At 37.9% G+C, this 26721-nt stretch overlaps 1 protein-coding gene across 2 annotated transcripts in view; it reads left to right on the forward strand.

Annotated features, from left to right (window-relative positions):
- Positions 1–26444, forward strand: part of CFAP99 (cilia and flagella associated protein 99) — a 52619-nt gene extending 26175 nt beyond the window's left edge. For both annotated transcript variants that reach the window (XM_061359836.1, XM_061359837.1), the window contains 9 exons: positions 1522–1587; positions 2564–2623; positions 6593–6681; positions 8896–9100; positions 10793–10934; positions 12063–12214; positions 15759–15964; positions 23493–23655; positions 26252–26444. In XM_061359836.1, the coding sequence (XP_061215820.1) occupies positions 1522–1587; positions 2564–2623; positions 6593–6681; positions 8896–9100; positions 10793–10934; positions 12063–12214; positions 15759–15964; positions 23493–23655; positions 26252–26419 (1251 nt within the window). In that variant the 3' untranslated portion in view covers positions 26420–26444. The remainder of the gene's footprint in view (positions 1–1521; positions 1588–2563; positions 2624–6592; positions 6682–8895; positions 9101–10792; positions 10935–12062; positions 12215–15758; positions 15965–23492; positions 23656–26251) is intronic.
- Positions 26445–26721: the final 277 nt, after the last annotated feature.

A 26721-nucleotide genomic window follows, 5' to 3' on the forward strand; every position in this document is an offset into this window, starting at 1 on the left:
TGTGCTAAGAGGGCAGGAGAAGGGAGGGCCTAGAAAAACAAAGAAATAGATCTAGTTATTTGATCCAAACTTTGATACGAATCCTGTCCAATGAGTTAGCTCCTACCATAGTTAATAGATTGTTGTCCTCTTCTCCTTGAAGGGAATTAATTAAACATCAGTTTCCACTTTCTTCCTTCCTCCCCACATTGCAGTCACCATATCCAATCACAGAGCAGTATAAGCTTGATAAAGGCATGCTACTTGACTCCTTTTTATCTGCACTTGCCCACCCCCTTTCTGAAAATGGCTTACTCAAGCTTTCACTAGTCAGTACAAGTTCATTTATCACTGTTCTGGGCTCTCCTCATGTCCTTGTGAAAGGAGCATTGGATTCTGCTATTAAACCATAGTAAATGCCTTGATATGGGATAGATCCGAGGGGATACACTTTGCATTCCTTTTGCTGGCCCATCACATTACTTATGCTTGTTATTTTATTATAAAACAATACAACTTTATTTTTTATCCTTTTATTATTTCCGTATTGTGGATAAAGCATACACCTATTTGTCCATGTGCTTGCTTGTATATACAAACATCCTAGAAAAACTGGGGAGGAAAAGCAAGACATCACAATGCTTATACTGTCAAAAATCTATGACAACTATAAAATCACTGAAACCACCAGCCACGTTCTTCAGTAGAGAAAGTGCATGAATACAAGGAACAAAGGAAAACCACCACAGAAATTATAGCTGCAATAACAGCAGTTTTTGTTGCCTCTGGAATGTTACAAAAGGCATCCAAAGCATTCACAAAGGTCAGTTCCCTAGACTGTTTGCTAAACAAGCTGAAATGTTGGGTCCTAAAATAAATGTGCATTAAAAAATGCCCTTTGTTTCATAGCATTTTTGCAGAAGCTATAGCTGTCACTGTATAATCTCTGAGCATCTATAAGGACTGAGAACACTGGAAACTGTTCTCCAGACACTTATAGAAGCTCTGATGTTATGGGCAGCTTCTGTCCAGAAAGCCACTAGAAAATCTATGTGTTTCATAGCTATGATTAGAGATTTGGATTACAACCAAAAGGAATATCCCCAAACTAGAAATGTGGCTGCCCATACTCACCACTTTAAACTGACCGGTAGGATTACTGCTAGGGGTGTGCCTACTGGAGCAAACCTCAGTGTTCAGATCCCCCAGTCATGATCTTCATTGTTAGCTATGTCGAAATAATTAGTACCTAGGGTACTAATGTGCCACAGATAATTATGAGGTTGAATTCTAGGTGAGCAACATGTTTCATATATGAAGACCTCTCAAAGGCATGATGCAAAGATACAACCAGGCAGAACTATGTAGAAAATCAAGACTTGCCCACTTCCAAGTCTTTAATCAGGAATGAAAATACTAGATCAAGCTTTCATTCCTTGCAAACAAGTTAATATACTGAGTTGCAAGGCTTTTTGAAACAGAAAATTCTTACTACAGAATGTACATGTACCACATTCCTTAAGCAAATTGCTTTCATTTTAGGATCTGCTCCTGAAAGCAAATGCTGACCGGTTCAAGTGTGCAATCATGAAGTCTGAAAAGGCAGAGGTATGCTACAAAATAGTTTATTGCCTACAAATTTACCAGCATGAAGATGAAAAATGACTGGAGTATTTAAAAATATCTTAAAGTATTCAAAAATTTTTGTTTACTTGGGGTTAGGAATTATGTGCTTATCATTTATAGTTGTACTGTTATTTCACATCCATATACTAACATTTGCCTCTTTGGGTGCATAATGCACAACCCATTTTCTTATACTTCTTGTGCTGCTTTATTAGTCTTCTAATTTGAGAAAAGCAGCCTTCCTGTTATACCCTTCCCAACAAGTCCCCAAACTGGCCATTTTTCTCTAAACCCACATATTATTTTCCCATTACCTTTTATGCTACAAAGCAGACAAACTGTGGGAATAATGGTCCCATGCTTTGGCTGATTCCCAGTTCACAAGTATGTCACCAAACTGCGTGTAATATATCAATGTATACTCATTTCAGCATCACATCTGCATATTCTATTCACTGTGTTCATCCCCATGGTCCCAGACACTTCCACATCAGTATCTATAGCCAACACCATAAAATTAAATTAATAACCATCAGTAGAATTCTACCACTGTTTAATATTTTCACAAAGTGTGCTTTGACACTCTACTTTGTCTTACCAATACCTATTTCAGTTGAGCTGAATATTTTAATATAGGTAAGTAATATTTTCTAGTCAAATAAAGCATTGCTGTTACGTTTTTATCATTATTTTAGACAATAAAATTTAGTCAACTTTTGGATTTGCCATTGTATAGTCATTTGGTACAAAATATTCCCTCTAAGTTGGAAATACATAGTAAGTTTTTGTGGATATAGCAATTCCAAAATAAGTCCCTTATGATAATATTTGTTACTCCATATTAATATTCTAGGTGAATATTCAAGACTGATTTTTTTGTAAATATCTAGTATTTTTTGCTGTGTACTTGAAAATCTGTCTCTGAAATGAATTAATATATTTTTGGTTTGAACTGCAGAACACGCAGTATGAAGACAGCATGAAGAGTAAATTTCAGGCTCGAAAGGTTCAAAGGAAGGTGAGTAACCTCTAAGGTACTGTTGTCAGATGTACTTGAAAACTTCCAAGTGAAAAACATGCAAATTCTGTGGTGCTGCAAACTCTACTGGAATCCATGTTTTTATGCTGTAGCCAGGACCATGGGAATCACGGAGCCTGTGGCTCAAAAAGTTTGGCCTATGCACTATTGACAATCCAAAAGGTATGGTCAGGGAGCAGCAAGTGTGTGGCAGCTCCAGGAGGGAAGAGAAACAAGGAGCAAAGATGATGAAAGCATAGGCAGCGTCCTCACCAACCAGGCCACAGCATCTGAACGTGACAAGGTTGGTGGTAAAGCCAGGTTCTGCTGAGAGCAAGTCATCATTAGACAAGCAAGTTAAAAAGTCAGGTCTGAGGCCACTCAGCAAGTCCAGTCAGGAGGCAAGGCTTCAACAGCAACCCAAGTCCATGACAGCAGGAGACAGAGCTGGAGACAACCAGGAGCAGAATTACTTCCAGCATAAGGGGAAAGACTGAAGCCCATAACTGAGCTTGAGTGGGCCTCCCAGACAAGTGAGCAGAAGGTGTGAAAGGAGGTTCTAAGTGAGGCTGGTCAGGGCAATTAAGACACATTGGTTCCCTGAGGGGCCTGACAGGTAAGTCACATGCAGTTCCACATGACTTCACATGTAACCGTATTGCCTTAACAGTGCTTTCAACTGCAAAGGGAGAAGATTTAATGTAAAATGGTAAGGACTGAGAATAGTCCACAGAAAAAAACAAAGCAAAGCAGAATAAAACAAACAACCCCCAAAAAAAACACAAGAACTGTAAACCCCTGGTTTAAGAGCTCAGCATAGGGACAGAAGAATATTGTGTCCATAAATCACTGTTTCAGAATGATATCCCAGAGGATGCTGAGTAGACATTCCAGGTAATGACTGCCTGATACACAATATACAATCAGTCTGGATGTTTGTCTTGTTTCCTTTAGACACACACTGAGGTTATAAAATCCACTATACTGATTGCTGCTTTGCTAGAATTTCCAAGAGTCAGAGAATTGTAAGCATGGAAAATGGGCTGTTCAGGCTTACTGCTACAACACATGAAAAATGAAGTTGGTATTTCTGCAATAACTACTAGAATCTTCAGTCTTACATCATTCACCTTTCATTTGTTCATATATACAATAATTTAATGTGGAAGTTGCCCTTGTATTGTGACCTCAAATATCTTCCAAACAGGTCTACCTATTCTTCAGAACTATGAATTTCGGTACAGTTCACACACACTTTGTAAGACTGATTCCCTGTTTGGGGAACTGGACATCTGGCAACTGTTTCTAAAGCATAGCTGGCATTAATCATATACTGAAGTTATCTTTAATAACAGTATCACTGACTCAGAATCCAGCAGCACTAAAATTATAGGAAAGCAGTAAGATCCCAGTGCCTTCTGCACTTTGGGGGGGAGGGGGGAAGGAACAAACCAGGAAACACTTACATAGTTAACCCAAATACACGTGACCTATAATTATGTGGGCTTAGTTCAAGACTAGGTATATCCCGCTTCCTTTTCCAGTAGTGTAAAGTACTGAAACCTTAGTGGGGGCTAATGAGAGTCAAGCCACCTCCTAACTGCATAAAGTATGGGTTTGGCATCTTATGGCATTCATTAGGGCCAGTTCTAACAGCTGCTAGTATCTCCTCTAGGAGCATAGTCAGTTTTATGTCATCTGAACATATTTGCCTTAAAGGTTGGTTAGGTGATACCCAAGATGCTGCTGTAACTTCCAAGCTGAGACAGGCATATTGTTACTGACTTTTAAAATACTTCTTATTCCTGTTATCTTCCTGCCTATGCAACTCTGTGAGCAGACAAATCCTAAGAGGAAGGTTTGTCCAAGATGTATAAATAGTATTATAATGTGTCCTTAAATTAATGGAATTATATAATGTTTTCATCAACTAGCATTTTCCATTCCTCTTTTTAGAACATCCACAGTGTATTAAATATATTTTTTCATTTCAGCCACATCTATTATGTGCAGCAGCAATTAGTTCTCATTGCTGTTACAAAACATCTATTCATCCTTTTCACTGGAAGAATGAGACAGTACAAATGCATCATCACTGTCTCAATCTGCCTTTTGCTCATATCAGGCCTTGCTCTTTACATATTTATTACTGTTGGTGAGCTATTGTGTGTTCATTATGTGGCAATAGTAAATACAATTATTTTCCACAAGAATTCCAGAGTTCTGCCATTTTCCTAATTATTTCCATATGCTCATTTTGAAAAAAAAAAAAAAAAGGAAGATATCTCACTACAGCAAAAGATAGAGTAAAATGCAAATCTTCTTTGATACAATATGACATAAAAGAACCTATTCAGTTATTTTACTTATAACTGTCTTCATATGTCTTGGTAGTCCGAGTTATTTTGACTATCTGGGTTGTCATATTTCATTCATTGCCATACAGTCATATTTCTGTTTAACAAACTGGGAAACTAAAGTTAAAGGCATTTCCATAATCATTCTTTGTTCTGTTCCCTATCCAAATTATGGTTAGTAAATAAACAACATGAAATCTGTTTACACAGGTAATTGCCAAAAAATAAACATTTCTATGTGTATCGGAGAAAATGTCTACTCTAAGTAGGTATTTTATATACAGGATGGTGGATAGAATACAGGATGGGAAGAGATTATTTATGTAATTCAGGAGGCTTTATGAAGAATTGAGTAGACCAAAAGGAAGAACATAATTAGGCATTAAGAAGAGTAAGGATAGTGAGTCAAACACAAGAAATAAAATACAATTGTTTGGGTTCTTTTCCTAAATTCTTCCAGTTATCATATTTTGTTCAAACCAGACAGGTAATTAATTCTCATCCATTAAAATGTGCCATCTCTCTGGAAAACACAGTAGTTCTACTTAGTGAATTTCTATGTGATAGCATATGCTTGTTATCTTCAACCTACCTATGTAACATCAATTATAAACCATCCTTTTTCCAGTTAGCTTGTGTATTTCAGGTGAGTATAGTCCATATTTATGCATACAATATTTGCAGCGTATAGCTTGAGTGATTCTGTGCTCTGTTTCTCAACCACTCATTAAGCTGCTAATTTGGGATTTAAATACATGTTTGGATTCTGAACACGTAACTTCTATGGATTTAGGTCAAATGTGTCATGACTGAGCTTTGTTTTCTGCAGAAATTATCCCAGTTCTTATCCCACCAGCACTGCTTTGCCTCCATTCAAATCAGGTCTCTTACAAAGTCTGCCTGCAAAGGTGATGTATTTTTTTCTGAACAGCCGACCTGTACAGACAGGGAACAATTTTAACAGTTAGAGCGCTTGTTCCCTTCCTCCCTCAGTATTTAGAGGTTGTCTTGGAGTTAGTCCTAAGGCAACTTTGAGGAACTGAAAAACAGCCACAGCATCTAGTGCAACTTACACCAGGAAGCCTGAAAGTCACTGAGAACTGTACCTCACCTCTATTAGCTAGAAAATGGATACAGCAATTGGTGATGCCAGTTGTCTTAGAAATAGTATTTTGAAGCCCTAATAGTGATTAGAGACCTTGCTATGAAAAGTACTGCTTATGTTTGACTTTAATGGTTTTGGTTAACCTACCCTCCTTCAAAGAAGCAGTTTATTTTCTTTGTCCAAAAGCAGATGGAATCCCTGCTCACTATGTATATGAGCACTGAAAGAACTGAAAGGAAGCGAACACATTCTATGGGATTTGACATGGTCCAAGAGTGATTACAAATTTATAATCCACTTGGGGGACTTCACTGATTTCCTAAGCAGCTTGAGTGGTTTATGAACAGCATGCAATTTCATTGTGAATGTCAGACTGATGCTAGATGAATGCTTTAAGCAAAATTTATGCTATCTTAGGTCAATTTATTTAACCCATTGAAATGTTTTTATACTCTGTTTTATGGTTTACATTACTGACTATAGTATATACATTCCCTTTCCTGACAGATTGACAATATACCTATTAAATTGAACGCTGCAGCTATTTTAAGAGAGGGTGCCCTCTATCAGCGGAAAATGGAACAGGAGCTCAAGAGGTATAATCACACTTCTCAGATTACTTTTCAAATCCCTGGATAGAAAATAATTAACCACATTAAAGATAATTTAGTAAATTCCAGGTAAACTAAAATAATGGATCTGTTGTTATGCATCAGGAAGCTATTCTAGAACACAACTGAAATATAAAGAAAGAAGTGGAATGAAATGAAAGGCTACATTAAAGTCACTGTTCTACTGTAGATGCTGTGCAGTGGGGCTGTGTTCTCACTTAGCACTCTGTCTAGTGTCCACCTGCAAATTCCAATAAGCACCACTTGTATTTATTCCCATTCTCCAGAATAAATGATGACCAAAATACACATCTATCTCTCTGTCCATTATGAAATGCATATATATATTAAGCTATACCATTTAATATATCTCAATTTTCTTCAATGGTTTCAGGTCAACTACATAACAAATTTGATACTTGAATTTGTTTATATGTGTATAAGAATACCTGTCAAATTGTGTCACAGTTAGATTGGAGGATTAAGGGTGTGATGCTGCACAAGATAAGCTAGGTGTTGAGGGTGGCAGCAAAGCAGGTAAGGACAATGTCCTCACTGAGAGCAGCTCAGTTCCATAGTTCCCTGGCAAGACAGCAGAGCAGATTCAGTGACAGATGGAAGGGTCAGCCAATGGTCCAGTGACTGCTGTATGAGTCCATAGTGATGAGTCAGGGCTGAGGTCAAGCCAGGAAGCCAAGTCAACAAGGCAGGGTCATCAAGGTGTTAGGCTGGGTGCAGACATACCTACAGTGTAGCTTAGGCAAGGACAAAGGCTTAAATGCAGCTCCCAAGGAAATACTCTGTGAGCTAACTTACATACACTCCACCTAAACTAGCAGGACTTTTCATAGGTCTTCCTCACACAGTAATTTCCACTCCAGCCTGATCCAGTGTTATATGGTTGTATTGCATCTGAGCTGTCTTAAAACACAAGCAACTAAATCCCAGGCATGGGTGGGGAATGACAGGTTGCAGGTCCTTTTGGTGCACTTAGGGCTCTAAGGAATGCTGATATAAGGATTTCTCTGACATAAGGAATCCTTATTCAGCAGCACAGGTTTTCAGCAGACATTAACTAGGGAGAGGACAACTCCTGAATGGCTACTGTATTCTGTAACTCGAATTACAGAACATTTTCACTAATACTTTTTACAAAGATAAAACCTGTATTGTGTCATGATTTAGTATTATTTCTAATTCACCTAATTTAGCAGGCTAAGCACTAAATATTGTTAACATTTCAAGTCCCAGAATGACTGCCTAAGGCTGGATTTGGTCTTTGGACCTGGAAAATTTTGGTATATAGATCAGGATTTTAGCAGTAAGATATAAAGCATCGCTCAGGTTCTGTATCAGCTGTATATGTATATGAAGGGTTTTTTTTGTAGTATATGATACTGTTCCCTCTATCTGGCAGAATTTTATTCCACTCAGCAAAGGAAAAGATTTTCCCTGTAACTAAACACTATTTTATATTAATGAGTTTTAATCTTTTTCTGCATTTAACATACAACAGATACATACATATATATGCATTGGGAAGCAACCATAAGAGGCAGTTCACTGCTTTTTTGTGTCTCTTGCCCTAGTTCTTGGCTCATTTGCTCTTGTGCTGCAGGACTTTGATGGGCCAGTCCATTTGCTATGCTCTCTCTCAGCTGAGCATAGAATAAGAATGTGGCTTTGCTTAATAGCTGAATACTTCTTTGCTTCATTACAGCGATATTATTTAACTGACAAAATACAAAACAGAAATAGAACTAAGCAGAAAAGTTTCTAGTTCTCTGTGTTAAAGTGGCCAAGAAGATTGTCAAAGAGAAAAGTTGTTTGTTCTCTCTACCTCTAAGAAAAGTAATCCCTTGAGAAAATGTACATACCTGCAGCCTGATTCTTTCCGTTCCTTATGTGAATCCATATGTAGCTAAAGTTTGCCCTCTCTTGGGGCTTTGTTTTACTAAAAACTCAGATCCATGCCCTCATGCACGTTCTTCCAGTCTGGCTTTCCCAGGCTTTCCACACAGTAGGAACCCCTCTTAGAGTGGAATTAAAAGCTGTCAAATGACTTTGCAATGATTGCCTTTTTTCTCTCAGAGATCAAACACCTTATATCACAGCGAACTGCTAGAAATGTTTTATGAACCAGGGCAAGGCTGCAGAGCCAGATCCCCACAACAGGATTTGTTTTCCTCTCTCTTGCAGAATTGAAAATTTGCTGCAAGGGGCTGGAGATCCGTCTGAATTCTTGGAATGGCAAAAACAGATGCGTGACAAAGATCTGGAAGAACAGCTGGCTGAAATAGAGTATAGGAGGCTTCAAGGAAAACTGAGTTATGAAGAGGCAGTTCTAGCCCATCAGAATGTAATTCAAGAAAATAAGAAGAAAGCTGATCTAATGAGAGAAGAGGTAATAGATGCAGTGGTGCTCAAATTTCCCTTACATTGGATCAGTGCACAATAAACCACAGATGATACCTAATATAAGAAGGTGTAAAAGTTCTATACAGTGTCTTTACTCACTGGAATATACAAACAATGGAAAAATAGTGCTTCCAGATACAGCAGTGCTTATGCATTAAAGTTCTTTTTACAAGTGTTTGATTTGATTGAAAACACTTACAAAGTAAATTGACTAAACCAGAAGGTTAAAGCCTCCTCATGTCATTGTGCATATCATTTTTTAACAGATACTGAGATACTAAGCACCATTTGCAATGAAATTAACAATATATGACTAATTTAATTATCTTGTTAAAATGGGGGCCACAAATCTGAGAGGATTTGTTTTCTTAAACTGATACAATTCTTCATATTATCTGACATGCACAGATCTTTCTTAGGGGAAAGTTCAGGCAGAAAACCCTCTTTGGATCTATATATATGGAAAACTGAATATTTATACCAAGAAGTACTTTCACACAGCTTCCAACCTGGCAAATCACAGTTTCCCAAAACCATTGTTAGATATTTTCGTTATATTCCCAAACTCACATTTTTTTCCAGTTCTTTTCCTATAAACTAACTAACTGAATGCTATAGATTTAAATTTTTTCTTAGTCACTAATACAGGCCATTCTTTTCTATTGCCCCAGTTTGCTGCTATGCACTGTAGGCCACCCACTACATTTCTCTTGGCACCGCTCACAGATGTCTCTGCAGTGTCTGAGCAGCTTAAGATGAGACCACAAATGTACAAGATTTTCAAGAAGCCACACTGCAAAAAGGAAACTTGCTTAATGAGTTAATTTTATACTCTATAAAATCTTTCAATCTTTTTTGGCATTGAATCCTCATGTCTGTTTAGACAGGCTGTAACAAGAACTTAAAATGAACCCTACTATGTACAATTTGGCATAGCATGATTGCTGACGCTCATTCCAAAATTATTGTAATTATTATATTTGCCTCGATTTCAGAAACATAAGTGTTTTATTTGTTAACAGAAATGCCCCATATGTACAGACTTAGGAACTTGCAAATCAGACTTGCTCTAACCTGATCAATTCCAGGCAGTTCCCTTCGCTTGCCAACAGATACCAGCACTTCATCCATGTGAAGATCTCCAGAAGTACTGAGCACCAATTCCCCATTCATTAATAGTTGTCATGCTGACCCTCCTCCTTCTTTTAAAACTCTTGTCTTCCATCTAAAACAGAAAAGACAGTAAGAAATCTAGTTTTCCATTTCCTGTTCATTTCCTGTGACAAAGAAAGGAATATGATAGCCAGAAGTGGACTTCTGTATGTTACAGAGATATGACTTAAGCCCAAGACTATCCTGCAGGCAAACAACCTGCTGTGTATTAGATTAGCACTCTTCCTGTTATGTCACAACCAGATCCAGAGACAGGTTTTTTTGTCTGTTTTTAGAAACGTGGGAGGGAATCCTGGAAAATAGCAGTGCAAATATTATTGGTAAATAAAACATAGGGAGGGAAGCTTAAAGATGGGTCTCTGTGTTGTCCCCAACCAATGTCCTTGCTACTTTTGTGAATGATGTAGTACTTAAAATCTAATTTTCCTTACTCTATTTCAGTGATTTGAGGCAATCAGATCACCAGTTATCACGAGTTTTATTCATCTGTTTGTTTGGGATTTAGAAAGCAGATCTGATGCACCAGTATGAAGAGAAACGTCTGCAGGAACAGCAAGAAGTGAGAGATCTGGTGGAGCAGGTCACAGAAGGACACAAGAATGCAAAGGAGGCGAAAAGGAAGCTGCAGAAGTACAAACAGAAGATAGGTACTTACATATTGCCAGAAAAATGAGAGATGATGACAAATGTCCCCAAATTACTTCATCTTTCTTTTAGTGGACCTTTTCCTTTTGAGTGAAAGACCAGGATATACATTCCCATGAATGTATGATTATGAATTCCAGGAATAAGTTGGTAATGGGTAGATGAGAAATTCTAAGCTACTGGTTGTTTAAAAGAAAGAAATACAGCACTAATGTTCTGCAGTTACTTTTTCTTCCATCTGAAAATAGCATATGTGAATGGCTACTTTTTGTCAAATCAAGTTACAAAGCTCAGATTCTTGTGATTCATATCAGTAAGAGGGGATTTGCCTAGCAAATGTGAAAGAATCGTGGCTCAAAGTTATTGTCGTCACCAGACAATACAGACCAGAGAGGAAGACTGTAGCTAAGGAAAAAAAAAAACATCTCCCAGAAAAATAGTATCACAAGGGAGAATGTAGCACCTCCAAGACAGACCAGTCATTAAGATGAAGGGAAATGTTACTGTTCCTCCATTATTCTTAAAGAAAAGTATTCAGTTAATACATTAGCTCATGAAGTGCAGGGAGAAAGCAGTTCTGGCTGGCATGGCTGTACATATTCCAGTGCAATGCCATGTTAATACATACTGCATGAACAGGCTGCCTCTAGTTGTGCGTATTTTGGTGAGCAGACTTTTCTCTGCTTGTATATACCTATATCAGTAAGGCTTGAGGTGAGGAGAGGGTATTAGCCACTCTGAAATGAGCTAGCAAAGCCTACCAGCCCTTGCAAGTCAGTGAGTTCTAGGGTATATATATAGAGCTTGGGAAAAATATTAGTATTTGCTATGTTTAATATCCTTTTATTAAATAATGAAGCTATGCACAAATTAGAACAGATATTACAAAGCAGTAATTCAAAGTGTCTACTTTATGTATGTATACAGTATGTTTATGTGCGGAATAGACAGTGTAGGTGTGAAGTACTCATTTGTTTCTCTGATCGTTCCACCCACCAATGCCAGACTGTTCCCTCTAGTACGTTTAGATGAGTAGTATTATCGTTATGCACAAATGCATATGAATTTTCCTCCACATGGATTTCTTAACATATGCAACCAGCTAACAGAGATTAGTTCTTATCTTCCAGTTCAGAAAGTTTGTGAAGAAAAGGAAGAACTTCGTCGGCAAGCCTTAGAAGAAGATGAGGAGAAGCTCAGGAAAAGATCTGAACTAATTCAACAAATACGACTTATTGGGTCCTTACCAAGCATTAGACACAAGTTTGTTGATTTAACAGAGGTAAGTTTAAAGCCGATTGGTTTTACATAAATGTATACTTCATGTGTTTCACACAAATGTGTACTTTATGTGTTTCACACATTCAGAGGAATTGTGTATGTGCATGCAGATACATGGCAATCTAGATGCACAGCATTAAGTACAAAGTGACCCCATGAAATAAAAGTTAAATCTGAGCTGGAACTTCAGGGTAGATAAAATGAAAAGTTTACCAGATGGAATATTCTGGTGGTAAGTGAAATCTTGGTCCCCTTGAACTGTCTTTGAATTTCCCCAATAGGCTCTGTGTTTCCTGTTATCTTTCAAAAAGAGACTGGCAAGTTACTACAAAATGTTCTATCCACCTTTACACATTTACAGATTTGTCAGTCCTGAATAGGGACTGAATGAACACAAAGTTTGAACTAAGGTACAGTTGTTCATATTGCAGTGGTGACTGCCATGGTAATTAGCAAAATAAATTTCCTTTGCTTTCAAAATTGTCAACACTCAGATACATGAAAGAGACTATCAAGAGAACCCAAAACCTGCTGAGCTGTTACAAATGTGTTTTGCATTTGATGCGTGTGTGGTTAAGTCTACAGTAAATGTACCCCAGACTTCTTGGACTTACTGACGATGTGCAACAACTGATATGCCTGAGACTGGGCTTTGCAATGCCCACTTTTGCAGAATTTCCAGCATCCAGAAATCTTACTTTACCAGTAAATTGGAAGTAGATTAGCTGAAAATACTCTTCCATTTTTCTTACCCACACTGAAAGAAGAAGAACAGGGAATCACATGAAATGACAGAATAACAATTTTAATAGAATCCTTCTGGTTGGTGTTTTTTTTCTTTCTTTCTCGAGTATTCAAATGTCGATCACAAATTAAAAACTATCCACGGTTTGTCTGTGGAAGCCATACAGAAGGAACAGGTCTTTTCCTCTGTGGGGCTGTTGGAACAGTCAGTACGATGCTTTGGTTTTATTTCCAGTTCCATTGAATAGAACTGAGCCATCCATTGGTTCCAAAGCTACATACTAGCTTTGCAGCCACCAGTTAAATCCCCCATTTCATTTATCAGATTATAGAATACATTTAATGTTAAAGTATGAAGTAATTGAACAAGAATAAATCAGCTCAAGTGAAATAAAGTCCATAAAATTCTCATTCTCATAATTTTAAAGTACCAGTTCTTACCTTGATGGCACTGAAGTTGCTTGAACACCAGTATTATCTATTGCACGACTATAGTACATTTCAGATTTTAGGAACCACTTCAGTGTCTTCACTAAGTATTTCTGAAATGCAAAAAGTCAAAATATTTAGCCTCTTTCTATGCTTCTAGGAAAAACTCTTTCCTAGACCTTTTTGGTGTCTGCTTGCCATGCTCAAACACCACTGTTAGTATATATGCCCCACTGCAAAACATTTTCCTGTCACTTCCTGTGAATATAACTTGACAGCCATTGGCCAGTTTAAATTAGAGGCAAGGTATTACAGCACTTTCTGTTTGCAAATTCAGTCTAAAATGAAATCTGAGGAGATAAATGCTCACTTACTGTTTCAGTAATCTATGGTAGTATGTATTTTTCAAAGACATGCAAAAATAAAGACTGATTAATATTGAACTCTTTTACCAGTCTTCTACTGATGCTCCTGTTTAGGTCATGTACACATGAGGAGCAGGGTAGCAGCCAAAATGGAAGAATCAGATCTTAGGTGAAAAAACAGTGATGATCTGTTCGTACTGACTCAGTTTTGGAGCTTTAGAAAGGGAAGCAATGGGGACCAAAACTTTAGGAGAGACTCTTGCAAATCTTGGAGGAATCTCCAGAGATGGCCACCCAAGACACGTTCCCCTTCACTGACAAGTTTGTATCATTAGATTCCACAGACTAATTCAGTAATAATCCCTCATAAGCACCAGTGCTGTAACAGCTGAGCCTGGTTATTTGTTGTATTCTGTTTTGTGTGTTTATTGCTGCTGTCCCCCTGCATTACTGTGTTCTTCATCTCTCTTGGCTTTGCCTCTGTTTCATGGACCCACTGTTCTGAACAGACAGAGAATGATCATTGGAGGATGAGTACCTGACTACACTGCTTAGATGGCATCCCAGGCCAGAGAAGAGGGACTGGACCAAGGTCAATTCTTGCAGCCAATATGAGCATCTATGACACAGCATCCTTCTCTTTTCCTGGATTTTTATTCGTACCCCTTCATGTTCTTTCTTGTGAAGACCTCAAAAGCAGAAAGGCGACTACTATTCTGTCAACAACCCACTCAGTGTTCAATACAAGGGCTTTTTTTTTTCCCTGTTAAAAAGGGTTTCTTGAAAAAATGAAGGCTCTCTAACTGAATAATTTCTCTCCATTAAAAGGACTGTAATGAGTTTTACATACATATGTTTATCATTAGCACTTAATTTCAGACTGAGAAATACATTTTGGAGGAGTGGTTGTTCTTTTGTGTGTCGTCCCTTCCCCCCCCCCCCTCCCCCCGTTCTCTTTCATCCTTTTTAAACATTGTCATTAATTTTCCGCAAGTAGTTCTATGGGACTAAGTAGACCAAAACCTAACCAGTGTTCCACTCTTAATGTTATACAACTGTATAGCAAGTCATGTTAGCATCTTGACTTCCTGCACCCATATATTCCATTATAACATGACATGGTACAAGAGGTGCACCACAGACGTGTACCAAAACTATGCTAAGATAGAGAAAAAATTATTAGTTGGGGTGAGAAGGATTAAATTTTATAAAGAAAGCTACACAGAATCTCAATGTTTGTGTGGGTTTATGCAAGTTTTCCATCTATGCAGATGTAAATGTGTGTAGACAAGAGAAAGGGAGAGTGTATGTAACAAGGGCCAAAAAATTCAACTGATCACAAATTTGTTTAGAATTTATCTGTCTTCATGTGCAAATGAAGGTGCAGAAGTGTCTCATTACATCTCAGAATCAGGCTTATTATCACTGTAATTGTGAAGGGGATATTAAAAAGCCTTCCTTAAACTTTCAGGTTTGGATATTTTAACTTTGTGCATTAAAATCTGAATTTCTTGGGTACAAAGCATTGGTAGTGCTAGTCTTTTCAGACAAAAAAATAGATGCCATCGTAGATCAGATCCATACTTCTGAAATACATAAATACAAAAATTTCATAGTTTTTAGTGTAAAGTCTGTTCTGGTTTTACTAAGTAAAAAAAACAAACAAACATGGTTTTACACATTTTAAAACTTCAAAGTTCTAATTAAAAGATAAGCCAGCTAGAAGTTTTTTGGATAGCAAATATGTTGCATTTATGATTAACCTACTGTATATTTCAATGCTTTCTCATGAAATGTTTTAGTAACTTTGTGTTTTTACACATACCAAAGAGATGCTCTACAAATTAAAACCAGCTTGTAAGTAACAGATTAGGGCCATTCCTGTATTTCATGAAGTCAAATATATTTAGTATGATTTGGAACACACTCAAAATATTCTGATTTTACATATTTACACTCCCCTTGGTATTTGCAGTGTTATTCAAACCTATATTTCTCATTCTCCAGACTGGTGGCCATGGTTTAACTTGTGAAATGTCAATAGTGGAACTACGTGAACGCCTCGCTCTGCTCAGAGAAGAACAGAAGGCGGCAGAGGAAGAGAAGAGAGACCAGATAATTCATGAAAAACAAGCTAAGGAACAACTTCTTCTAGACAAACTGGATCAGATTTTGGTATTCAGAGCAGAACTCAGCCGAGCAGCTGCTCTAAAGTCAGTATAAAACAGCATGTGACATTTAAGACATTGCACTTTGTTAATATTTTGCTACCCCCTCGAGGAGAAAAACAAGTAGAGAGCAAAATACTGCCCTTCTAGAAATCACTGTGACTTTTGTCAAGGATTACACTGGGGCCAGCGTTCCCTTTTAGTCTGGAAAATAATTTGCATTAGATTTACCAAAGCTTTTTCATTATTTATGGTTGAAGAGGCTCTGTATGTTGGTGTTGACAATATTGCCCCAGGATTCAGAGCCAGTATTACATACTGAGAATTTCTGCCATTCTTCTGTTCCTTTTCAACTAATCAGAACTAATTTGATGTTATTAGAATCGTTCTAGCTTGCCACTTACAGTGCTTTCTCATTCTCATCTAAATCAATACATTAGAACTATAGTTTTCTTCCTTCAATTTCATTTGTTATGTGAAAAGGCAAGCATTATTCTAGACGTTAAAGATATTTTAGGAAGATTTTCTGATTACAATAATAAGTTATAAATTAAATATATCAGTAGATCAAAGAGAAAAATCTTTGCTAACAGGCTCTCTGATAAAATTCTGTATTCATTATTCATATTTATAATTCATTATCATATTTATTATTCATTGTCATAAAGGATCCATAGCCATCGTAGATGCTTCACATATGCAGAAGGTAGGTCCCTTCCACAAGAGTTTTTAATCTAAGTTAAAGCTATTTACAAATAAAGCCGAGCAGGAAGAAAGCCTGTGTAGAAGTATAAAATACAGCACACCTCTTGATTTTCTGCCATTTTTACTGTATCTTGACTATTGTTTTCTTGCACATTGCCTTTCACCTTTTCCCTTTTGTGGGTTTGAGAGATTAGTCCTTGTCTTGCCCTATTTATTTTACAAACAGCTGTTCAAACTCTGAAGACATATTCTATCAGGCTAAAAACACTTGTCTTTAGACATGTCTCAGATTCACATTCATAGCTGAGATACAGAAGGTGGCTTCTCAGAGTTCAGTTCATATTGTTGACATCATCCAGTTCTAAATCTCAGTTACAGAGGGCAGTATTGATGTATTCATTTAACTAGTTTTCACTAGTCCCAGCTCTAATTTGGTTTGTTGCTGATAGTTAATCTCCAAAGACTGGCCTTTACTGTGTTAGTACTTAAGAAGATAGTTTAATTAATTTAATGAATTGATCACTCCCACTGCAGTGGACTGACTGCATAGATCACTGACCCTCTCTTCTATAGCATGTATCAAGAAAAGATTTTAAGACTAAAGAACTTGAAATGAAGTTGGGGCTGGAAATACACTCTCATTACTAAACATTCAGTGTTGTGAAAGCCTGTGGGAGCAACTCAAGCCACCGCTTTCCACAAGAGATGCAAACTAGCCATTAAGAACTTGTATTCTACATAAAACCTGTGCCACTAGTGGCCATTTAAAGAATCATTTGTTATGCCAGATGTGCCGTCTGTGAGTTTTGGATAGTACTGGGTTCCTTTAAAATAGATTCTTTGGCTTAATTCAAATCTAAAACTGTTCAGATCCTGAAATAAGCTATGCTTGAATGAGAAGCTAATTTTGATTCACTTTTTGGTCCTGGCACTTGAAATGTTTATTTAGGCCACACCAGCATGTCAAAGATGGCAGAATCCAAATTCAATTAAACACTTCATTTGCAAACTTCTACTCAGACTCATGATAAGTAATACAGTAATTTTAATGGAGCACTGTTTGCTCTTCAAATAAAGGAAATATAAATTTTCATTATAGATGTAAGACATTTCCTTTCATGGCACCCAGGCAATTTATGTACATAACTCAGAAGCATCTACTACAAAGAGGCATCAGCAAAATATAACTGATACTCTTTGGGAGCGTATTTGATGCATTTTCACCTAGAATCCAAATCTGTGGTGTTATTTCTGGTACTACAGGAATATGGCATGTTTTGGCCTATTAACAAATGCTAGATACTTTGTTGCAGATTTTATTTCTCGCTAAACAAACCATAGGCTTTATGTGTTAAACCTGATTGACAGATCTTGAATACTGAAATAGCTATCAAGCCAGTGTGAGTGATTAATTGCTTGGGTTGTATTATTGACACACTGCACAAGAGATGTAAAAAGCAAATCTTTATGTTTACAGAATCAATTCATAATTATAGGGAAAGCATAGCAAATCTTACCAGTGGTCTTCATGATAACCTTATGCATCAATATAAAATTACATGTTATTTCTTAAGCTGTGTTACGTTGAAGGCTACTACTAATCAGCTAACGTATGGCGGCAAAGCTTTGCTGAACAAATGTGCTTTCACAGTGTCAGCTGGAGTTTAATTGGGTCCCTACCAAGCAGGTTCCTTTCAATATCATTTACGAACTGACATACATCAACACAAAAGCAGCACATTGAGCAAACATATAATGAGCTGTATTAAACAAAATAGGAAATGGAACATGAAAAATGACAGAGACATCAGCCTTTAATAGACTGCAAGCCATGACATCCATCACAGCAGCAGCTTTGTGAGTGCTTGCAGAACACTCAAGAATCAATTTAGTATGTATGCAGGATGTCCCATTAATTGCTAGAATTTCTCAGTTTGAAAATCAGCATTGGCATATGAAGTGGACAAACACTTGAGTTCCCAGCTTTCACACATAAGCACCAAAAGATTTATGTGTTTGAATACATGCTAATGTACTAAAGTTATGTGCCTGTATACTTCAGGTGCGATTCCCTTTCATTCCAGTGAGGCTACAGCTATTACTGCAAGTAATTTAATGCACTAAGAACTGAGCAACAGATCAAACCAATTGGTGCTGAGGCTCCCTCCATCCACATTATCTGTGGTTTGGGGGTTTTACTTTGATTTCTATTTAGTATGGTGTTAGGACTGCATGCTCTCACCATTCATGTGGTTTAAAGATGTGCCAAGAGGAAAGTAATCTCAAAAAACTTCACGTATTTAACTTCGGGTTCCTCTGCAAGCCTGTCTAGTGAACACCACACTATCCTTTTTCTTGTCTCCCATAGATGACAGCAGTACATCCATGCCCCTACCTATGTAAAGCACACAGAAGCCAGCCTTATTTCTGTTCTTGCTCATGTTCCTGCCTTGTTTGTTTTGCTGCTCATTTTCAAGTGACGTGACAGCACCTGCTGCCTGAGCCTGATCCCCTCTCCAAGTCATGCCAACATCCAGATGAAGGTAGCAGCTGCAGTTCTTGACTGCAGGGTGACAGTCTGAACTGACACTAGTACTCCTTGACTTGCTTGTATATGAGGAAGATATACAGACTCCCACCAACACAGATGTTTACCATATTCCCATCTCACGCTGTGGTCTCAGCTGGGATCTCAGCACTGGCTTACAAACGGTGTGTTTGCCAGCGTGGCAAAGCATTAGCTTCTCTCCCTGCCACTGCCAGTGCTCAAAGCCCTCCTGACAAGGGGCACTGACCATACACTTTGAACTTGGCCTGAACTAGGGAGAGGTGAAAATAGTGTAAGGGAAGCCATGGCAGGACAAGGCAGAAGGCTGGCTGTGAAGAGGAGAAAGAGCAGAAGGGAGGGTTATGGATGAATGGTCGTGATGGTGCTTTCCAAGTACAACAAGCTCCCTAAAGCAGATGTTCCCTGGAGTATCCAGGTCTGACTTAGGGGGTCAAGGGCCTTCTGGGTGAAGAAGGGAGTATGGAAGCACAACCTCCAAAACCCATAAGACGCCCTCGCAGCACACCCCTGTGATGCAGCACACAACTGAAGGAGGGGGCAGACAGCACATGGAGGTGGAAAGATATAACAGGGGAACATGTGCCATGCTATCCCTATGTTTGGCTGTTGCTTCAGATATTGGAAAACATAGCCTAGAATAATGAACATCTCTCTGAACATCAGGAAGCACTTCTTTTACTGTGAGGGTAACCAGGCACTGGCACAGGCTGCCCAGAGGGCTCTGTGGAGCCTCCACCCCTGGAGATATTCAAAGGCCACCTGGACATGGTTGTGGGCAACCAGCTCTAGGTGGCCCTGCTTGAGCAGGGGGGCGTGCACAAGATGAGCTCCAGAAGTCTGTTCCAGCCTCAACCATCCTGTAATTCTGTGAATGAATTCTGATTATACAGCTTCATAATCTTTATTTCAAATGAGGCAAACACTATTATGAATAACAATCACTTCCCCACCTAAAATTAAATGCTTAATAACTTAATTGTTTTGGAAGGGAGTCAGATTTTGGGTGCTTAAATCCCTCACATTAGTACAAAATAGTAATCAATCTAATAGTGTAGTGTGTTTAAATGTCAAAATAACGACTCCCTTAATAGTGCACTGTTAACAGATTAATTTTCCTCACTGCAATACCTAAGAATTACACAGTGCAGGGCAGAAAAAAGGCAAAGTACTGTGAAGCACGAACAGCCTCATTCATGGTACTGAGAGTATGAGGAAATTAAAAACCCCAAGGTTTATTGCACTATAAGGCAATCTTACTTCTGCTTTAAAAAATATATTTGTATTTATTGCACAAGAGCCCATTTTGTAAGGTGATCTTATATATACAGTCCTAGCTGCTTAAGTTGATACTGTAGTGCGTAGAATGATGAAATAGCCATTTTTACTCCATCTCCTACGAGTACTGAGTCAGTTAAGAGCTGTCTCCTTACAATTCTGATGTACAGCTGGAGTTTGAAAATATAAATGAAGGGCAAAATGTAGTTTTCAGGAGGAATCCTCTGTGCAAATCTTCATATTCTCCGTTTTGTAAACACAGCTGAGAAGACCTAATCCAAGTGTTCCAAGTGTTTTCACTTGGAAAGGAAAACCTTTCATGATGAATTGCTGCTGTTTCAGTTGTAAGTCAGGTGGCCTACTGGACCTACAGTCCCTTTGGCCTCATCCTAAAACTGCAGGGCAGATAGTTAATTAATTACAAGGGATATGTAGGTAAAAAGATGCTGGACTGCCCCAAACTTATTTATTTTTAAAGCTCATTATATTTACTAAGGAAATTGTTGAGACAACAAATATGGGATGTGAATTGCAGTTTACAATGCCTGGAATATTATTTTAAACAGGAAGGCACTTCCATTTTACCCATCACTGATGGAGTTATTCTGTACTTCATCTCAGTAAGGCCAAATCTTTGTTCTATTGACTGTATGCACAGAAAGTGAATAGAGAACAAAAACAGTGGTAGATAAATTTTCATTGTTTGCTTTCATGTCCATATTCTGTTAAATCTTCCATTAATCCCTTACTTTTCATCCTCTAAGTAGTTTATACATACACCCCACACTCTACAAACTTCCATAAGCACATTCAAGAATCTCATCTAATTCCTTAACACTACAAAGTAGTTTCTGACAAGGGCACTAAGAAAAAACTAGAGTTTGTTAAACTATTTCAAACACATATGGACTTCAAAACTATTAACTGGTTTTTTAGTGTCTTTGGAGGGAAATATTTTTTAATTATAGCAAACTTGCAGAGGGACAGATGACTCTTACCTGAAACTAAACTAAAAGGAAATTAACAAATTCTCTTTTGGACCAAAGATGTGACATTACATCTTAGGAACTAGGAACTAGTATGATTCTTAAAGACTACTGGTTTTCGTTCAAAGTACTCATTCAATACCAGTAGCTGGTAAATGAACTTAAAAGTAAAATTAAAATGGTTTCTGCACATTTTTTTATAAGTTATCACATAATTTTCTGTTGAATCTGGAGAAGATTTTTCTAGCTCCAATCTGACTGGCTGTTACCTGTTACATGATATCGGGTGCTTCTATCTTGAGTCCTTAAAATTCTCAATGACCATCACAGAAAAAAAAAGAATTTTGAAGTTTCTTTTTTCATTCCTTCCCCTCTTTGAGTTTCTGTTATGATGTGGCAGCTGCAAATCTATGGGATTGGCAGCTTTGGGGGATAGTGTAGATGACTGGCACATGACTTCATGTAGAAGAGGGCTGAGGATAAGTGACTATCATGTTAATTCAGAAGCAGCTGTTGCTGCTTTATGATGTTAAACCTCTTGCTCTATTTCCTGTAATTGTATTTACAAGAATCTGGATTTGTATGTAAGGAAAGGTTTTATTGCTTATTCCCACTGAAAATATCTAATCATCATTTATTTACATAAAACCTGACTGTTACATTCTCCTATATCCCTTGGAATACAATGCCTTGTTACAATGCAAACAGAAATAAACCTTGTTCTCAATTAGGTTAAGTGATAGTGCATAATTTTACATTTAGAGAATAGTGTTAAAAATTGAGCTCAGTGTAGCAGAATATATCAGAGTATTAAGGAAGATAAGGAAGTGTTATGCTAACCAGACAGCATGACACAAGCAGCAGAGAGGTTCATAAAATGTCTCACAAAAGCAACTGGAAATGGGAAGCTGAGCTAAACTATGCCCTTACTTAGATTTCACAGTCACATCATATTTCAGAATATAACTAGCATGGAACAAATCTCCTCTTCATCCAACTCCTGAGGATCTCCCAAGATGAAAGAAGTGTTTGGATCCCTGGAATCTAGATACAGTAACTTTTTAAGGCAAATTGGTGGGTTTAGCACCAGAAGGAACTTCCTTCTTCCCCCTCCTCCAGCTCCTTCAGAAAAGTGTGCCTTTTACTGAAAACAGTGTAAGACCCAAGAGATAAGGGAATAGTTCTGTTTCTAACTATTAAGGTGTTACCTACTTTCTTTGGTAGATCTAACACTTCCTTTAGTTCTGAATTTGGCCAAAGAATCACTTCTGCTCATGACGTAATATTAATACTACAGCTTGATCATACTAAGCCAAATTCAAGGGCAGTGTTGAATAAAAGAGGAAGTCGGCTGTTAAGTGAATCACTCTGTAATGTGGTGTAACCTGTATGAAGAAACTGTGAGCAAAATTGTGCCAGTTGAGTGAAAGTAATCAAGAACAGATAAAATGTAAACTCAAGGACAGAAAAATAGCTACAGTAAAAGAAAAAAAAAAAAAGTAAGACTATCCGATATCCTCTCTCTTATGCCTTAATTTTATGCTGCACATGGTGCTGTCAATTTATGATCACCTAGACCAACTAACCTCAATGAATACATCACTATCCCATTGATTCTGAATCTGGGCATTGAGATTACACAGGAAAGAATATCTTTCATTTGCCAAAGAATATAGCAATTGAGATGAATACTAATGATCATATAAGGAAAACTTCATATTTCTCACAAGCAAAAAGCTGAAGTATTATCACAGGTTTTGCACATGTTTTTTGTAAAGAATGTCATGTCAGGCTTGAAATACTTCAGATATTGTCATCATGGCATCCCGTGGGAAGAAATTACTCTATACTGTTTAGTAATGCTGTTCTGTAAACAAGAAGCAAGTTGTGAATACCACGTTCGAGTTACATGATTTAAACCTGTTTTGAGTCCCAGAAGCAAGAGCAAATTCATTATTATCAAGGTATATGCTCAGATGGTTGTATTTTGTAGTTTGATACTACTTTACCTTCTCATTGCTTCTTTTTGTTTTTGCAGGAAAGAAGAAGAGAAAAGAAAGCCCCAGTCTGGTGAAAGGCCTGTGAAAGATGAGCGCATTTTAAACCTGCAGAAGAGGATTGTAGAAAAAAAAATGGAGCGTAAAAAGCAAGAAGAACTCTCAAAGATTACCCCCCAGAAAAGCAGCATCGCATCAAGGAAGGTCTGGAGTTACATAAGGAGAAAAGCTCTGCAATAGACCTGCTGTTCACAGACCTTTGCTCAACTGCCAGCACTGGCAAGGGGGGCAGAGGCAGATGGTGCCATAGATGACTGGCAACAGCAACACCCTGTGTCCTGCATAGGCACTATTTCTCCAAACCATGGCCTTGACCTCACCTTCTTGTCACACAATCTGCTACCACAGAGCAGGGCTCATCTGTGCGATACATAGCTCCCCACTCTTATTTCCATACACTCTCATTCCATCAAAGCAGCATCTTACCTCCTGTTTTAACTCCTGTCTTTCTCAGCTTCCTACCACACACATCCCATTACACCAAACTGGGCTACACTCCCCGTGTCTCGCCCAAGGCATATTAAGAGTTGGTCATTCCCATGCATTTCACCTCAGCCTGGTCCCACGTTGTCATATGGAAGCACCAACAGGCTGTAGGCTTTATGCTGGTTCACAGTGGTTGTGTTTCCTTGGCAAGTGTCTAAAGCGATGAGGAACTAGTGCTTCTGCTGCCACCTCAGCCGCCACCTCAGCCACCACCTCAGGCATGCCTAACATTGAGAAGTGGTTCACATACCAGTAGTGTAACACAGCATATGGAATGCTGCAGGGAACAGTCATCTAGATGATCTTAAGGTCCTTTCCAACCCTTACTATTTTATGATTCTATAATGGGATCACTTTTCAAAAGCTGTACTAGCTCAATCTAAAAATAGAATTAAATCTCCCAATCTGCTAATAATAGATCTCTACCTATTTTGTGAGAAATTTACATGAAGCTGAATTCAATGAAGAGAAAAACTGTATTTTTCAAGTGTATATAGTTTTAAAAACCAAAATAGAGCAATCTTTCAGAGTATTAATGTTTGCTGCCTTTAGAATGCCCATTTCAGGAAACTAAAACATGTAGGTGCTTCCACAGACAACTAGGTCTATTCCTTTTAGCAAAGCAAACAATGACGTACCTGAAGAAAGCATTTCCTAAATTGGGATGGTTTTCTGAACTGAGGTTTTGAACACATGCTTAAACAGTTTGCTGAATGGAGTCCACAGTAAAGTGGAAGCAAAAATGCAGACTTCAAAGGAAAGCAGCCATGTAATTACAATTGAAACATTTTTTTCTTAATAAACAAAGAGAAATCATAAATTCACAACTAGAACTTTTAACGACCCAATGTGGGTCTGTATGTGTGCTGTGATGTCATATGATTGAGCAAAAAAGCCAGGGTTTGAAAGTTGTTTCTTGAGCTAGATTTACACAGTAAGCCTCTTAAGCTGTCACAGTGGTTTTGTTTATGTTCTGCTCAAATGTTAAGACATCTGGAAAAGAAGAGAAGAAAAAAATTCACAGAATTGCAGAATCCCAAGGGTTGGAAGGGACCCCAAAAGATCTAGTCCAACCCCCCTGCAAGAGCAGGGTAACCTAGAGTACATCACACAGGAACTTGTCCAGGCGGGCCTTGAATATCTCCAATGTAGGAGACTCCACAACCTCCCTGAGCAACCTGTAATTCAGGGTTATTATGAATTATTTAACTGTATTGGTGTATCTTAGATCACTGCTGTTCCACTCTACATGACCCTATCCAAATGTTACTACAGGAAAGTAGCTCAATTCTGGTCAGGTATGTTACTACATAAAACTAGTATCAAATATTACTACAGGAAAATAGCTCAGTTCTTGTCAGATATGTTACTACGTAAAAGTAGTATCCAAATGTTACTATAGGAAAGTAGCTCAATTCTGATCAGATATGTCCAGCAGCATCTTTATTGTGCTTGAACTGCATTTTGCTGAAAAAGGTGTTAGTGTGACTATAGGAAAAAAATCCTCCCTTAGTTATAATGCAGTAGTTATCTGGCATTCAGTTTGTACTGCTACTCTGTAGGTTCCTCAGTTAGTTGAGAAAAAAGAAGTTACACTAACCCCTTGTAATAAAGTTCCAGATTGTGGCTTTCGTAACACTTGTGCGGGCCCTTTGCGTCCAATTAGTTTGTGCTGATATAAGTCAAGGCAAAGTTTATTTGATTATATTTACAAATCACTATTATATTCTTAATAAAACAGACTTTCTATTGCAATTTGGAAAACTAAACATACGAAAAACTACCATTAATGAAAAAAAAAATTTTCTACCATTTTAAGCAGAGAATCAGATGAAAAAAGTAGCAGTTTTCTGTTTGCTCTGAGCTTTTGGCTGAATGCTCCCTTGTGAACCCAGATTTTGGATCAGCAAACCACTAGAGTTTGGTAGGATTTGTGCAACTCTTCATTTATGGCTTCAAGAATAAACTGCTGGCAAAGAAAGAACATAAGGTAGCAGCACTGAAGCAAACCATCCAGATGTAGTTTTATCTTGGCTTAATATTTTGTGGGGAGTTGCAGCTGTGTTTAATTCAGCTTGATCTGGGCAACCCACCCGAGTTACCTTTGTGTTCATCACACACAGTTTGATGTTGACAAGTCTCCCAATCATGTCAGCAAATAAACTCTGAAGAGTTTATTTAGTCTAATACGGTATTCTCTAAAAAGAATTACTGTATTATCTGCAGTCTGATCATCTGTGTCTCTTTTCTGCAGGATACTTCCCAATGGAACCATTGGAATGAACTGGAAGACAGTCGGGAAAGACAGTTCAAGATCTTTCAGCATGGCTTCATGGCCAGAGAAACAGCTCAGAAAACGTCTGCCTATGAGGAAGCAAGAAGTGGAGCCAAAGTCTGTATATTGCACTCTGAAGTAAAATAAACTACAAATTCAGGCCGCCTGGAAATCTACCAGTGTGCCTGCTTACTACAAGGTTGACACCTTTTTAGTGTGATGAGAAAAATTTGGGTCATACAGGCACAACAGAATAAAAATGCATTCATTTATTTGCAATAGAATTTTATTTTTATGCTATAATGATACTTTTTTTTTTTGTTAGAATCAAAATCTTTAAGAAACCAAAACCTCACCATTACAGCTTGTACAGTAGAATGGCAAATACATGGCTAAGAATGCTGAGATCTGTATTTCTGTTAGCATTGTATTCTGTGCCATGGAGTTTG

This window comes from Neopsephotus bourkii, unplaced genomic scaffold (genome assembly GCF_033783945.1).
Source record: "Neopsephotus bourkii isolate Nb327-2 ecotype Australia unplaced genomic scaffold, CSIRO-AGI_Nbou_v1 NB_994, whole genome shotgun sequence".
Classification (NCBI taxonomy): domain Eukaryota; kingdom Metazoa; phylum Chordata; class Aves; order Psittaciformes; family Psittacidae; genus Neopsephotus; species Neopsephotus bourkii.